The sequence below is a fragment of the Abrus precatorius genome, unplaced genomic scaffold, assembly GCF_003935025.1.
Source record: "Abrus precatorius isolate BTA unplaced genomic scaffold, Abrus_2018 Scaffold9, whole genome shotgun sequence".
Lineage (NCBI taxonomy): Eukaryota > Viridiplantae > Streptophyta > Magnoliopsida > Fabales > Fabaceae > Abrus > Abrus precatorius.
In genome coordinates, this window is record NW_020874439.1 from 34,948,439 (window position 1) to 34,962,973 (window position 14,535).

At 34.3% G+C, this 14,535-nt stretch overlaps 2 protein-coding genes across 4 annotated transcripts; both read left to right on the forward strand.

Annotated features, from left to right (window-relative positions):
* The first annotated feature begins 2,759 nt into the window (after nucleotides 1-2,759).
* LOC113850212 (serine/arginine repetitive matrix protein 2-like) lies at nucleotides 2,760-10,452 on the forward strand. 2 transcript variants are annotated; one of them, XM_027480643.1, is made up of 7 exons: nucleotides 2,760-2,864; nucleotides 3,616-3,919; nucleotides 4,026-4,131; nucleotides 4,459-4,579; nucleotides 4,719-5,468; nucleotides 6,573-8,481; nucleotides 9,626-10,411. In XM_027480643.1, the coding sequence occupies exons 2-7, from the start codon at nucleotides 3,724-3,726 to the stop codon at nucleotides 10,051-10,053; spliced, it is 3,510 nt and encodes a 1,169-aa protein (XP_027336444.1). In that variant the 5' UTR covers nucleotides 2,760-2,864; nucleotides 3,616-3,723; the 3' UTR covers nucleotides 10,054-10,411. The 2 variants fall into 2 exon arrangements, with proteins under 2 accessions (XP_027336444.1, XP_027336443.1); XM_027480642.1 differs by lacking the exon at nucleotides 2,760-2,864 and adding an exon at nucleotides 2,933-3,178 and having other exon boundaries at nucleotides 9,626-10,452.
* Nucleotides 10,453-11,372: 920 nt separating this feature from the next.
* On the forward strand, nucleotides 11,373-14,189 carry LOC113850377 (uncharacterized membrane protein YuiD-like). Of its 2 annotated transcripts, none has more exons than XM_027480905.1 (5): nucleotides 11,373-11,705; nucleotides 11,929-12,085; nucleotides 12,812-12,883; nucleotides 13,051-13,143; nucleotides 13,883-14,189. In XM_027480905.1, the coding sequence occupies exons 1-5, from the start codon at nucleotides 11,596-11,598 to the stop codon at nucleotides 13,952-13,954; spliced, it is 504 nt and encodes a 167-aa protein (XP_027336706.1). In that variant the 5' UTR covers nucleotides 11,373-11,595; the 3' UTR covers nucleotides 13,955-14,189. The 2 variants fall into 2 exon arrangements, with proteins under 2 accessions (XP_027336706.1, XP_027336707.1); XM_027480906.1 differs by having other exon boundaries at nucleotides 12,812-12,862.
* Nucleotides 14,190-14,535: the final 346 nt, after the last annotated feature.

The following is a 14,535-nucleotide window of genomic DNA, read 5'->3' on the forward strand; positions in this document are numbered from 1 at the left end:
ATGTAGGCTTACAAATATACCCTTTGTATGCATAGATTTTAATGTATTTTTCTCCTTTTAAATTTTTTTATGTTATTTTAATTGAATGACTTCATGATATTTGAGTCATAATTAGTAATTATGATGAACTTGTTAGTCGCATCTCAACTTAAATATTAAGGTTGATTTTTATACAACTTCGTTCTACATTTATGATCATATTGACAACTTAACATGCACGGGATTTCTCTTTTCTTTTCTTGTGTGTGTCTGTGTTATATTATATTTCTACAAAGAAAACTACACGACTTATTATAGCATAAGTTTACGAGTTTTTAGAAAAGTACTATAACAATTGTATTTTTGTTGTTGACCTCTTGCTTTACACGAAAAAATTTAAAAAGACCCATTTATAAATTGTTTTGGATAACGTGTTTAGGACAAAACATTAGGTCATATGAATAAGAAAGCACCTGAATCATTAGCATGTAGCCTTTTAAGTTTGCTACATCACCTACCAATTAAAGTGACATAATTTGATCATCTTTGCGTTAGGGACTAGGAGTCATATCTAGCTAAATACTGGCTAATGATAACTCAGTTATGTTAACTTTATCCCACGTTGTCCCACAAAATTTTATTATGTTGTCACTAGTTTCCTCCCCTTGTTTGTTATTTATTGGATTGGATTTCTCGTTTAGTATCCATTAGGCATTACAAAAATACATTTACGTACGTAAAAAGAAACCTTATTTCCAAAAAGTTTATTGTTTCCGTTATTTTTTAAAATATTATGTTAAAAATTTTAGAAACTTTTAATTATATTTTTATTTTCACTTGTTTCTTAAATATTCCACATACTTAAGGATTAAAATTTCAATAGTAAAGAAAAAATAATAATTCACAATATATATATATATATATATATATATATATATAGACAGAATCTTTGTAATTTTAAAAATTCTTTCACTCAATTTAAATTTTTTATTTCACTTACATCTAATATATTATAGTTTATTCTATCACTTACCGTTAATCACATATATCACTTGTTTCTTTGTCAAACTCACCAAAATGGTGCCACTGCCCGTGATATTTCAATGCTGGTTTGTTGGATTTTTTTTTTGCTACGACAGATTGGCAAACCAAGCTCATTTGGCTCATTTGTTGTACTTGTTTACCAATTGGTTCATTACATTAGTTGGGTCTCTTCTTTTTCTTTTCCGGGGCTGAAGATTGTTGAAGTTATGCTAATTAGAGGAAGCATGATAATTCATGATTTTTTAATCTTTATTTGAAGTTAAAATACAAAGAATTGCGCAAAAATATTGTATTGTATATTATATATTTTTCCTTCCTTTTTCTCTGTTTGGGTTTTCAACGTGCCAAAATATGTTGGTTGCTCAGCGGCCTACGCGTCAACGTAACATTTATTGGATTTGGTGTGAAATTCAATAATTTGTCCCAGAATTTCATTGCAATCAATTCCAAATCTTATTGCTTGTGTGCTGCCCCTCATACAATGAAAGTGTCCAAAACCTGCTTTCAAGTTGGAACCCATCGATAGCATTAATGCAAAATCTCACAACCATCTCAAGCCAATCCACAAGAGGAATCACTCTATACCAATTTTATCAAAAGATTATATCTATTTTTTATTAGAAACAATCTTATTCAAATTCACAGGCCACCCTAAAAACACCTAGACCTATTTTTTTTTTTATTAAATTCACATTTATAAATGTCTTATAATGTAGCATGAATTTAAATAAACACTACACATATCGTAAAAATTCAATTTATTTTGGCCGTTAAAATTTAAAAAACCGAAAATATATTTACCTGAATAAATTAGTGTCATCATTGTAAAAATAAAGCAAAAAGTACTTTATAAAAACTAATCATACTAAAAAGGAAGTTAGATACTCAATGGGTTTGAGAGTTGCTTGATAATCCTATTTGGCCTACTTTACATGAACTTTATCCAATTTTTCACTTTCAGACACTACTCTTCAACCTTATTTATAACTAAAATTGTTACCCATTGTTAGCAAACAAATAATGAAAGATGACATAGCACATCATAAAGTGTATGAAGAATACCTTTCATCTACTGTACTTAATGGCTAATAATATATCGACAAAAGGAAATGATTCTTCCTGCACGGCACTAATATTGACGGCAGGGCACAAAACCACAAGCCATAAGAGAATAATAATATAACAAAAAGCACAATTAATTTATTTTTCAGTTTTACATAATTTATTATTTGTTGGTTATTTTCTTCAATTATTTTAAATACAATCTATTTTGAATATATTATTAAGGCAAATGTTAACTGATATTTTTAAAACATAGGTTAACAAAGTTTTAATTAAAATTTTCACTAATATCATATTGCTAGATTATACATTCATATTATAATAGTCTCCATTTTTTATGTCCTCTTCTATAGTTGTGTTGTTTATATTATGACTAATGTTAATGAAAATTAGCTCAATGAAAGTTGGATTGAGTTGATATTCGATTCTTAATATTTTAGTTGTTGTTTACAATAATGTACCTGTAATAGCTGTCAAATAATGTTTGGAATCTGTTAAATATAATTAGCAAGTATAAAATAAACCTTTCATGTATGAATATTTCGGTCCTAAATTTTTTGCGGCAGAAGATAAGATTAAATGATAATATAATGTTGACAATTCTTTAAAATTATACTATATTATTCAGACATCTCACTTGATTTGGGAGAATATCTTTGTTTAACATAAAAAGAGATATATAAAAAAAAAGCTTAAAAGAAAAGGAAAAGGGAAGAAAAAGAAATTGGATGCTTGCTGTTGAGGGAAGCAGCAAAATCCAAGGACAACAAAGGTTTTGGGTATTATTCTTTCCACTCTATAATTGTTTGTGTTTTTTAATAGGCAAAGGAAAAGAATTTGGGAGGAGAGAGAAAAATAGAAGAATTTTATTTAATTTTTTTTGTGTTTGTTGTAACCGTTGGATCATTCTAGTTTTCGATCTGTACTTTGGTCGCTCGGACATAGCCATGAATGCTATAGATCCGACTGTCTGATACAACATTCGTCGCATTGTAATTGGCATTTAAGCTCTGTTTTATCTTCCAACTTGGGATCTTAAGCGCACTCTTCTTCATTCCACTCTCTCTCTGAAGCAATTTGACTTGGGAATTTGGTAAGTCAAGGCTAGTTGCTACTTTCCAGTGCTGGATTTTACTATCTTGCTTTCTACTTCAATGGTGGCTTGGTGGGTCCCCCAAGTTGAATTTTGGGTTTTAATTAGGTTCCCTTTTAACTTTGAACCCCACAATTGGGATCTGTAAGTTGTAAATGTTCTAGGGTTTCAGGGTCTAATTGGTTTTGGATGCTTTTCGCTTATGAATGCTGAGGCATTGCATTTTGAATGATACAGTTGTTGTAGTGAGTTGCTGTTTTAGTATAGAGAATTTGCTTTCATTTATGATGGCAGTGTGTATTGGGTGTTTAGAGTAGCTATTAATTGTTAGATTAATGTAATGAACCAAGATAAGATAGCAAATGGGGAACAAAAAGTTGCCTTTTTTATTCTAGTTCTTTTTTTGGCCAGTATTGATGGTTGGAATTTTGTTGTAGGCTTGAGCTTAATTATGGGTTGCTGGTTAGGGTGTAGAAGGTTTCCTATTTTGGCTTGTGTGGAGAGTTTGAGGTGACACTTGTCTGACACTGCATTGAGTAGTGGAGATGCCACCTTCCCCTGCATTGAGATACTCTCCTGGGAGAGAGCCAAGAGCAGATGGTCACAAGCGGGGGCGCAGTCTTGAGAGTGGATTGCTTTTCCGGGAGAAAGATGATGATCTTGCTTTGTTCAGTGAAATGCAATCCAGAGAAAGAGAAAGTTTTTTGCTTCAGTCGTCAGATGACTTGGAAGACTCATTCTGTAATTTTCTTTACCTACGTCCTCAGTAGAGAATGTATCTTTTTTCAATTGCTGTATTTGGGTAATATTCATGCATTTCTTCCTTTGTCTTGGATTTTATTTACAGCTACAAAGTTGAGACATTTTTCTGATGTCAACCTTGGAATATCCATTCCTGGTCGAGGAGAAACCAGTGACTTGCTTAATGATGGTGACAAGAATGATTATGATTGGTGGGTCATATTCTGTATGTCTTAACTTTCCTCTGCTAAATTGCATTGTGTTGTGTGGTTGAATTATAAAATTCTGATTCTAAATGTTTGCAATTGCCTTTATTACATTAATAATGCATTGATGTGGTTGGACAAATATTCAAGTTCATGATTTTGATTCTAGGTTTGCAATTGTCTTTATTTCACTTTAGTAATGGATTGACGTGGTTGGGTGATAATTTATGTTTCTCGATCACAAAGCTTGAGATTTTTACATGCATCAGTTGATTTCTGGCCTGGTCATCACTGATTACCGCTGATGCCATGTCTGTATCATTCATTTTGAAGGTTACTGACGCCCCCAGACACACCACTGTTTCCTTCATTGGATGATGAGCCACCAGCGACTAGTTTTACAACTAGAGGAAGGCCTCAGAGTAAACCCATTTCAATATCGAGATCTTCTACGGTGAGCTTTTAAGTTATATTATGCATAATTATATTTTTAGGGGGAAAATCCTTTGATTTTCATTTGTTTTACATCTTAAAAAAATGTAGTTGTGCTTATACTTATCATTCATCGCATGTTGGATTTCCTCCTGTTTCAGATGGATAGAAGTTACAGAAGCAGTAGGGGTAGTGCAAGTCCAAATCGTTTAAGTCCATCTCCTCGTTCAAGAACTAATACATTGCAATCAAGGGGAAGGCCTTCATCAGTGCCAAATTCCAGTCCAACCCCAAGTTTGCGGTCGGCCACTCCATCAAGAAGACCATCTCCACCTCCACATAAGCCCATGACACCTACTTCCAAGTATTCCAGTTATACTCCCCGGAGGATGAGCACTGGATCCAGTGGTTCTGTAGTTTCATCAGGTGTTAGGGGAACTTCCCCAGTTAAGACAAGTCGTGGAAACTCTGCATCACCAAAGATAAGGGCATGGCAAACTAATATTCCTGGCTTCTCTTCTGAAGCTCCTCCCAATCTCCGTACTTCATTAGCTGATCGACCAGCATCATATGTGAGGGGTTCATCTCCAGCATCCAGAAATGGTAGGGACTCTACCTCCAAATTCAGTAGGCAATCAATGTCTCCAACTGCTTCTAGGAGCAGTAGCTCTTTCCACAGTCATGAACGAGACCAATTTAGCTCACGCAGCAAAGGTTCTGTTGCATCATCTGGTGATGATGATCTAGACTCTCTGCAGTCCATTGCAGTGGGTAGCTTAGATAGATTGAGTTCAAGAAGGAGTGGTTCATTTTCAACCAACAGAACCCCTACCATTTCCAAGAAATCACCCAGGATGGTGTCCCCCAGTTCTGCTCCTAAAAGATCATTTGACTCGGCTATCAGGCAAATGGTATTTTACATCTAATCACTTAAAACAATTTCCTTTGTTTGCTGTCAATATGTTGACAGGCAATCATGAAGCGTGTTTAATTTTCATGCTATTTGATAATTAGTTCCTTTTCGGGTCCCTGTACCCATGCCGTTTTTTCTTTCTCTCTCTCTCCCACACACACATGCACGCAAACACACTGTCTCTCCTTTTTGCACATACCTCTTGATGTATACCATGTTATGAAATGGGAAGTTGACTGATTCAACTATCCTTTTGGGCTGGCAATCAAACTACCTTCTTTTTGTTAGTTCTTTTTATACTTGATTTCTGGTGCATCTTCTATGCATGTAACTATTTTTTAGTTACAGTTGATTGGACAACTACCCCAAGCTAATGATTTCTCATTTAGACATCATTGATTTTCTTTGGTGACATGCATGTGATACATCTTGCACTAGCATAATCATTATAGGAAGCACAAACATCTTGGCCACTGCCTTCATGTGGTATACATTCTCCACTGGAGTTTTCCGTTGGTTTACACTTGAAACCTTTGCTGATTTTTGTAGCAAAAATGTCAATGTTTAGTCTACATGCTGTTAAGATATCCTACATTAGTTAGGAATAGAGACAAAATACTCCCTATAAGGTTTAAGGTAGTCTTCCTCCTACGAGTTAGCTTTTGAAATTGAGTTAGGCCCTAGTTTATTAACATGGTATCAAAGCATATCCAATTTGAATGTTGGGCTACCCACAAATTTCCAGTCCTGTTGGGTCTACCCATGAAAATGTTCAGTCTTGCATATTTCACGCACCAAATTTTCAGTCTTGTATATGATGGTAATATGTTAAGATATTTCACATTGGTTAGGAATAGAGACAGAATACTTCTCATAAGGTCTACGGTAGTCCTCCTCTTACGAGTTAACTTTTGAAAGTGAGTTAGGCGCTTGTTTATTAACACATACTAACTAGGAAAATTCAGTTTTCAGTTGGGTCTAGATCTGTGCAATATTTCTCTCTATCCCCTTTTTCTTTATTTTTTCTTGAATGCCTTTTAATAATAGTGAGATTTAAGAGAAACTACTCACTTTTGTTAGATACCATTAAAATGCTATGCAGGATAGAAAAATTCCTCAGAACATGTTCAGGCCACTTTTATCTAGTGTTCCAAGTACAACCTTTTATGCTGGGAAAGCAAATTCTGCACACCGTTCCCTTGTATCTAGGAATTCCTCTGTCACAACAAGCAGCAATGCAAGCTCTGATCAAGGTACAAATTTTGCACTAGATACTGAAGGGAGTGACCATAATCAAGATGATATGGCAAGTGAAGCTGATAAGATATTATATCCTGATATACATGAAGAAGTGTTTGCCTTTGATAAGATTGATTCATTAAATACAAATATTGAGCATGAGATCAATAGGGAATCAGTAGATGTCCTGCAAAATAAAACCAGACCCAAGATTGTTGTTGGTCCCATTGAATCTGAGAATTCTACTTACCATGACCATACCAACACTAAAACCAATGAAAGTTCAGAAACTTCACATGTCAGAGGTGACTTTTCTGAAACCGGTAGTTTTGAAAATACAGCAATCTGTTCTCATTGTAGATGCTGCTATGAGGTCACTGATCAAGCTGTGAAGAATATTGGGCTTTGTCCAGACTGCAGTAGGAAAACCACATTGTTGAGAGTCATCATCCCTGAGACAACTTTGGCAGTATCTGATGACTCTTCCTTGATTACAAAAAACATGCCTAATGAAGAAAAATCATTATCTGAAACAAACCAACCATCGGTTGCATCTGAACTGCCTCGAGAGACTGCACATGACTGGAGGTTCCCCTTTGGTGAACAAGATGCTGAGGAAAGTCAACCTTCATGCAGTGAACCAAACCAGGATTATTCACAAAATAGTCTTCTTCCAAATTCATTGGCGGAGGGAGGTAGGCAGACTTCTGGCAATCAGCTAGAAATGAACCTGTCAGGAGTTGATATCAAGAAACCTGATAATGAATTTGGGGATCAGCACTTGTATCCCTGCAGTAATCGCCCAAATTTGAACATGGACTCCATGGAAGGCACTGGTATTTCTGTATTGCTGGAAAGGTCTAGCAGCAACAAAGGATCTGTAGTTCAGGGCAGGACTTTTACTGCCACAATCATATCTTATGATGATCTGTCTCTTGCAAGAGGCAGCGTAAACAGTTTTAGAAGCTCAACAAGACCTGGCAGTTATGCTGCCTCATCATCAACTGATTTCAGCTCAACTAGGCAAACAGATTTTCGTGTGCAGAGGCAGTTGAGTGGCAGGAAATTGGATATGGACTGTGGATATGACTTGAGGACCAAACCTCCAAACACTGGTTCATCTTTCTCTGGAGCTTCTAACCATTCGCACCATGAATTAGGTCTTGCAACTCGAGAGACTTCTGTCAAGGTAGAATGTGGCTTTTTAGAGGAGATGCCCCGAGTTTTGCAAGAAAATCAAGCATCTGGAAATACAGTGACAGATGTAATTGATGCTTCTTCTATTGGTTCAGTTGTTGTTGAGGAAGATAAATTGGAATATGATGATTGTAGCAGAGTAAATAATGCTTGCAGCTCAGAATTTTTGAGTCAGGCTGCTGGTGTTCAGTCTGATGACAATTTGGTCGCATCAATTCCAAATCTTGGGGATTGTGGTTTATATGAAAATGTTGAAGATCATCCAAATAATGCCAGGGGTGTCTCAAACTCAGAAACATCAGTTAAGGCTCTGGAGTTATCCAGTCATGAGAAACATGATATGCAGAGTTCCAATGTTAATGAGTTGGATGCATTGGTTATGACAAACTGTTCTACAATTACAGAATCAGAAATAGAAGGGGAAAACTATAGTGACAATAATGTTGGCGTGGTGAATGATGAACTGTCAAAGGGTGCCCTCAATGACTTTCAGGAACTTTCTGCTCAAAATCCTTCCAATGATTGTCATACTGCTTCTGTTTCAGAGCTCAATGCCTCTGAGTCCCATGGCATCGGTATGATATTTACTATATTGAAATTTCAAATTAAAGATATTACTGATAACTATTGAGATGAGAACAACAGCTTCTCACCCTTCTCCTCCTCTCAGAGATTAACTTGCTTTTGCATCACCATACATTGCATAGAATTTTGAGCAATTTTATGAGATACAGCAATTTATAGTGACAATCTAGTCTTGCTAAATCTGCTTCATCTGATGCTAATAGCTGGGCTACTGAAATTCAGTATGGATTTTTTATAGTTGGGATATTTGGATAGAATAAATAAAAAAATGGTGAAATTTTTCATCAAAAATGGAACACTACATTCAAAGTATTTTTTTATTTAGAATATCGTTATACATATCCTAAATTTGTAGAATACTAATTTCGATATGAAAAACGAATTTAGATATTCCAATTATATTAGTATTTTAATATTCAAAAATGTTATTTGAATAAAGTTAATTCAGATTATTCTGACGTTTGTATTTGTTACAAAAAAAACTTTTTGAATTCCCCGTAAAAATAGATTGTGCTAATGAAAAAGCTTTTAATGTTGTCCAATATCCCCTCTTTTTCCAAAAATTTTTTCGAATGATTTTTTTTGATATAGAAGTGCGCTTTTTTGGAACTGCCATCGAGTTAGTATAGTTTTTCATTGTTATAGTTCGATGTGAAAGACATTTTTTTCTGTAAATGAAAAGGAATTCTTCTTTAATTACCCATATATCGTCTGTATCTTAATGCTCCCATTTTGTATTCTAATGAATATTATAACTCATTAATGTGTGCCTTCAGGATGGTAGAGGTAATATATTATTAACCTAGCTTCTAATTTCTGTGTTAGGAGTAAGACTTTCAATGGTGTTTCATGCTATTTATTAATTAAAAAAGATCAATATGCAATTGTAATTCACTATAATTTTAGTGAGGACTCTACAATGTTAGCTGAATTTATATATTTATTGTCGGTGGGAACCTTAACTTACATAAAGTTCGTGATGCAAAGAATGCCTCTTTTCAGTTTTCTATCAAAATGAGATTCCTCCCATGTGTTTATTTTGCCTTTAGTGCTTGCAATCTATTTTATCCACTGTAACTTTCTTTGGAGAAAATATTAGCACATGGTTAACAGTTCTTTAATGCTTTATGCCAGAGGGATCAACAGTCACAGTGGAGTGTCAAGGTGCTGGCAACACTAGTAGCCTGACATTTGAAGAGGCAGCAGATACACTCCTTTTTTGCAGTTCAATCATCCATGACCTTGCATATCAGGCTGCAACCATAGCAATGGAAAAGGAATGCTCCAACCCGTTTGAAGGTTCTGAACCAACTGTGACCTTATTGGGGAAAGCCAATTCTGACAGGAAGGAAAGACGCAGCCGACCTGTCATCAAGCGCACTTTGAAATCCCCAAAGACCAAGCAGAGGAGGGTGGAAACTGATGTCAAAACCCCTTCTGGCAAGACTGAGAATGATGAAAATATTGATGAGTCTTTCACACACAATGTTGGGCTTCCTAACAAGGTAGATAGTATGAAGCCCCCAAAGCTTGAATCGAAGTGCAATTGCATCATAATGTGAGAGAGCAATGTTCAGAATGTACTTAATTCCTGGCAGCATTTATGCACTTCCCTTTGGCCCATAGATGGTAGCTAAGCCAAGTGCTTGCACATTTATGGTTTTAGGTTGAAGGCTGTTTGGAATAATAACCATTGCCGGTTTGTGTTGGTTCCAATATATTTTGTAACAAATGCCACGCTATGTTTGACATAATTGTAAAGTTATTTTTTTTCCTCCTTTTTTTTGGTTGGTAGGCCAAGTTAGAGGCATTTTGGAGGACTGCACTGTGCGCCCTCCACTTGCTGCATTCTTGTCTGTTATTTCCATCTCAATTAAGTGATCCATCAAAAGCAAGTGTGAAGTAGAAAAGCATTCATATTCATTAACATTGTTGCTAGTCTATTATATTCCTATTTCATTTGACTTGAATGAGTGAACAAACATCCACGTGCAGGTCAGTGAACAGTTTGTCCACGACAAGTACATTGGAGATCCACTTATTTGTAATTGTTTTGTTTTTTCTTGCATCTGTCATTCCGACATCATTGTAGCATTGACCCTTGACCGTAGACAATTTATCAAATGACGTATTTTGAGAATTAGTGAATTTAAAAAATGGGAGGGGAGGATTTTGTCCATGGACATCATGTGTGTAAGTATAAAATTTACCATAATCTTTAATGCTTTAAATTACTTAATAAATGTTTACTTTTTATATAATAAATATTGGTATGAGATTTCTCCATAATTTTAATATATCATAATATGATTTTTTAAGATAAAAAATACTTCAAAGCCTTGATGACATTTTTAATGATTTTTTTTTCTTTTTCATTAGTTAGGGCATTTGTTAAACTTTCAGTTTTTATGATTTCAATATGAATGAGAAATAATCTTTTGAAACATTTTTTAAATATATTTTATTATTAAGTGAAATTTATGTAGGGCATGTTAAATGAAAATGGGATGCCATTTAATGAATTTTAGCTATTAATAAGGTTTTTTTTTTATCATTCTCATTCTTAAATAAAAAAAAGAAAATTCAAACTTTATTTACAATTGTTCGCTGCCCCTTATTTTGTTCATTTGGACCCAAACAAAGGGGTAGGGAGAATAAAGAGGAAAATTCCTTTTCCTTGAAAATACTTTGTCAAAATTTCCAGATGAAATTTCGTTGCTTCAAAGTTTTCTTTGCTAAGAACTTTCAATTTCAATTATACAAATTTCCAAAATTTGGGTCACCCAATACATACAGAAAACTTTGTTAACAACACTTGCGTTACGGTAAAGTAGCAATAACAGAAATAAAATAGAAAAATAGAAATAAAGCAAGTGCACGAGTCATGACTATGAGAGTAGCATATTCTAAACGTAAATGAACAAAGGAAGCATATTCAGTTGAGAAAGCCATGGCAAAACCGTTAGTTAGTAGGGTGTTTAAGTTTTAACTATTTCATTTCATAACAAAGAAACCCTCTTAAGCTAAGTCAAATCCTATGTTCCAAAAATAAATAAAGAAAGAAAGAGAAAAATAAATTATTATATAAACAAATAGAGTAAGAGATGAATGAGGTGGCTTCTACGACGTCGTCTTCAATGTTTCACAATTACCCTCTCATTTCCGCCATTGTTGCTTTTGCCATAGCACAATCCATCAAGTTTTTCACAGCCTGGTTCGTCTTCGTTTTCTATTATTTTCTCATATTTCTCATATTTGGATCGGAATTTAATGCAATAAAATTTTGGGTTTGGCTAATGATATGTAAATTATGAAACTTTTTTTGGATGAATTAAATTATATGGGAGTGAAAAAATTTGTTTGGGTAATGATGTGTATGGTGTTTAATTGAGCCTTATGAGTGTTAATGTTTGGTAGATATTAATATTATTGTTTAGGTACAAGGAAAGAAGATGGGATCCCAAGCAACTTGTTGGATCTGGTGGAATGCCTTCATCTCATTCAGCTACTGTCACTGCTCTTGCTGCATCAATTGGCTTCCATGAAGGTTTTGGAGGACCTCTTTTTGCCACTGCATTGGTTCTGGCGTGTATTGTATGTCTCTAATTCATCAAATCAATCAATTTGTGGAGATTTTATGAAGAGCTTCGTTATTTTCTTTATTGGTTTTTTTAACAGGTTTCTAAAGTCATATGTTAAGAAATATTAAATACACCTTATAAATTGCTTGTAAAAAGTATGCATGAAATGTTTTTTTTTTTATGATTTTGAGATAATATGTATTTTTCTTTTCAATAAAGAAAACTTTTTATTCTTAATTTCTTAACATGTGTCCTTAGATATACGTTAGAAAAAGAGTTCCGTTATTATGAAGTGTGATATTATAATGAAGATTCAATCTGTTCTATATATCATCTCTGCACTGGTAAGAATGGTCACGCATGTACTTTTACATAATTGATGTTTGAATTGATAGAAAGGGATGGAATAACGCAAGGACAAACTTAGGTAATTTTGGTGCTATTTTTCAATCAAAATTAGATTCTGTCTTGATAATTTATGACAATATTAAATGCCCACTTTTTACTGAGATAAAACTTTAATTTTGATTGGGAAAACAGTACTAAAATTACCTAAAGAATTGAATCTTAGTTTTGCCAAGATGGAAAGGGATGGAATAGTGGAATGAAATCATACTAGCTTACAGAAGGATTTGATGTCCTGAAAACAACTAGGTTACCCAATGTGAAACTAACAATGGCTAGCTTATATATGAGTTATGTGGTTGAACAAGTTTCTGATATCGGATATTGCTGGCAGGTGATGTATGATGCTACTGGTGTAAGATTGCAAGCAGGACGCCAAGCAGAGGTTCGATGCCTTGTGCTGTTAGTTATTTTTTCACCTTGGACATTGTTTATTATTTCTTCACTTGTGCACCATGTTCTGTCCTAAATAATTCTTTCATGCCAAACATGAGACTTCAAATGCCAGGACATCTTTTATTTTTTGTTTTGATTAGTTTCTTTTTACTGAGTTTGAATAACTGGATTTTCCAGGTTTTGAACCAAATTGTGTATGAACTTCCTGCTGAACATCCTCTGGCTGAAAGCAGACCACTTCGTGAACTTCTTGGGCATACCCCCCCTCAGGTTCACCATTTTGTATTTGATTGCTTCCTATGATTATTTGATGGATCTTAGTTCAGGGAATTTGGTGTGCCATTTTCTTTAGTGTTTACACACTTGATTGAATGACATTATTCTCTGGAAACCCATAAATATAAGGATTTAGATACTAAAATATAACTAATGAATGTACGATATACACATGATAGTTGATAGAATGCATGATGACTGTTTACACTAAAATATAATTAATGAGCACCATGTTATTTACTCAATGCTCATTCAAATAGGCAGGGATTGCATTATCATTTTTCTTTTATGAACATTCAAGTCTATGTTTTATCATGTCATATTATGCTTTATTGAAATATTAAGGGCCGAGGTTTTCCTTGGGTTATATACATTGTTTCAGTTCTGTTAAGATTATATCATGCTCAAATTATCTGATATAGTAGTACTGTGAATGATGAACCTCTTGATAAAGAGATACTAATGTGCCAAAATGATGGTTTCAAGTCATTAACAAGGTTATCTCATTTTCGTTGCTACACGTTTTGGACAATGCTCTGCTACACTTTTGGTTTGAATGATTTCCTCTTGTTATCTTTTTGTATCTCACTTTCTCTTCATGTGGGTATTCTAGTATTATACATAAATGGTTTCCATGATCTGAAGGTGTAAATTGAATTTGATCTTCATGATATTTGCCACTTCTTTTACAATTGGTGGTTTTCTTTCTTAATATTCTCAGTTCTTACTGCAGGTCATTGCTGGAGGGTTACTTGGACTTATAACAGCAGTTATTGGCTATCTAATAACCATAGCTAGTAGTTGAAATTGAGAACTCCATTGCTGACATCCCTAAAGGACCGTTGTATAGAAAATCCAGTCTCTACTCTTGAGCCTTGTTCCCCGAGAAAAAGCCTGGCATGTGCCCCCTCCTTCGGATCCCCTGTATTACTTGGCCTCCTTTTCATGTCAGCATTGGCAGTGAAAAATTGAATTGTATTTATTATACTTTGATAGAATGGAAGTATCTCTTATGGGATCATGTATTAGCAAGAGTTCTTGCCCCTTAATTAACATGTTTGGATTTAGAATGGATTTATTTATTTAATTATTTATGGGTATTAGTTTAAGTCATTTGCTTTCTGTTATCCTGGTTATATGTAACTTGTGATTATAGATGCTTCTTTTTTTTCTTCATCAAAAGTAAGATTTTTGTTGTGAATATGACGTCCTTCCAACCTATTTATGACGCTAGATATATTCAATTGATGCATTGGTGTATTTGTCTGTTAGAAATGACTTTGGCAACGGCCTCCAGAATCCAGCGCAAGATTGTTTATGATTCTAATATTCTCTGCACATTACAGTCATGTTCTAACTTCCAAATCAGACTAATGCCTATAGTTA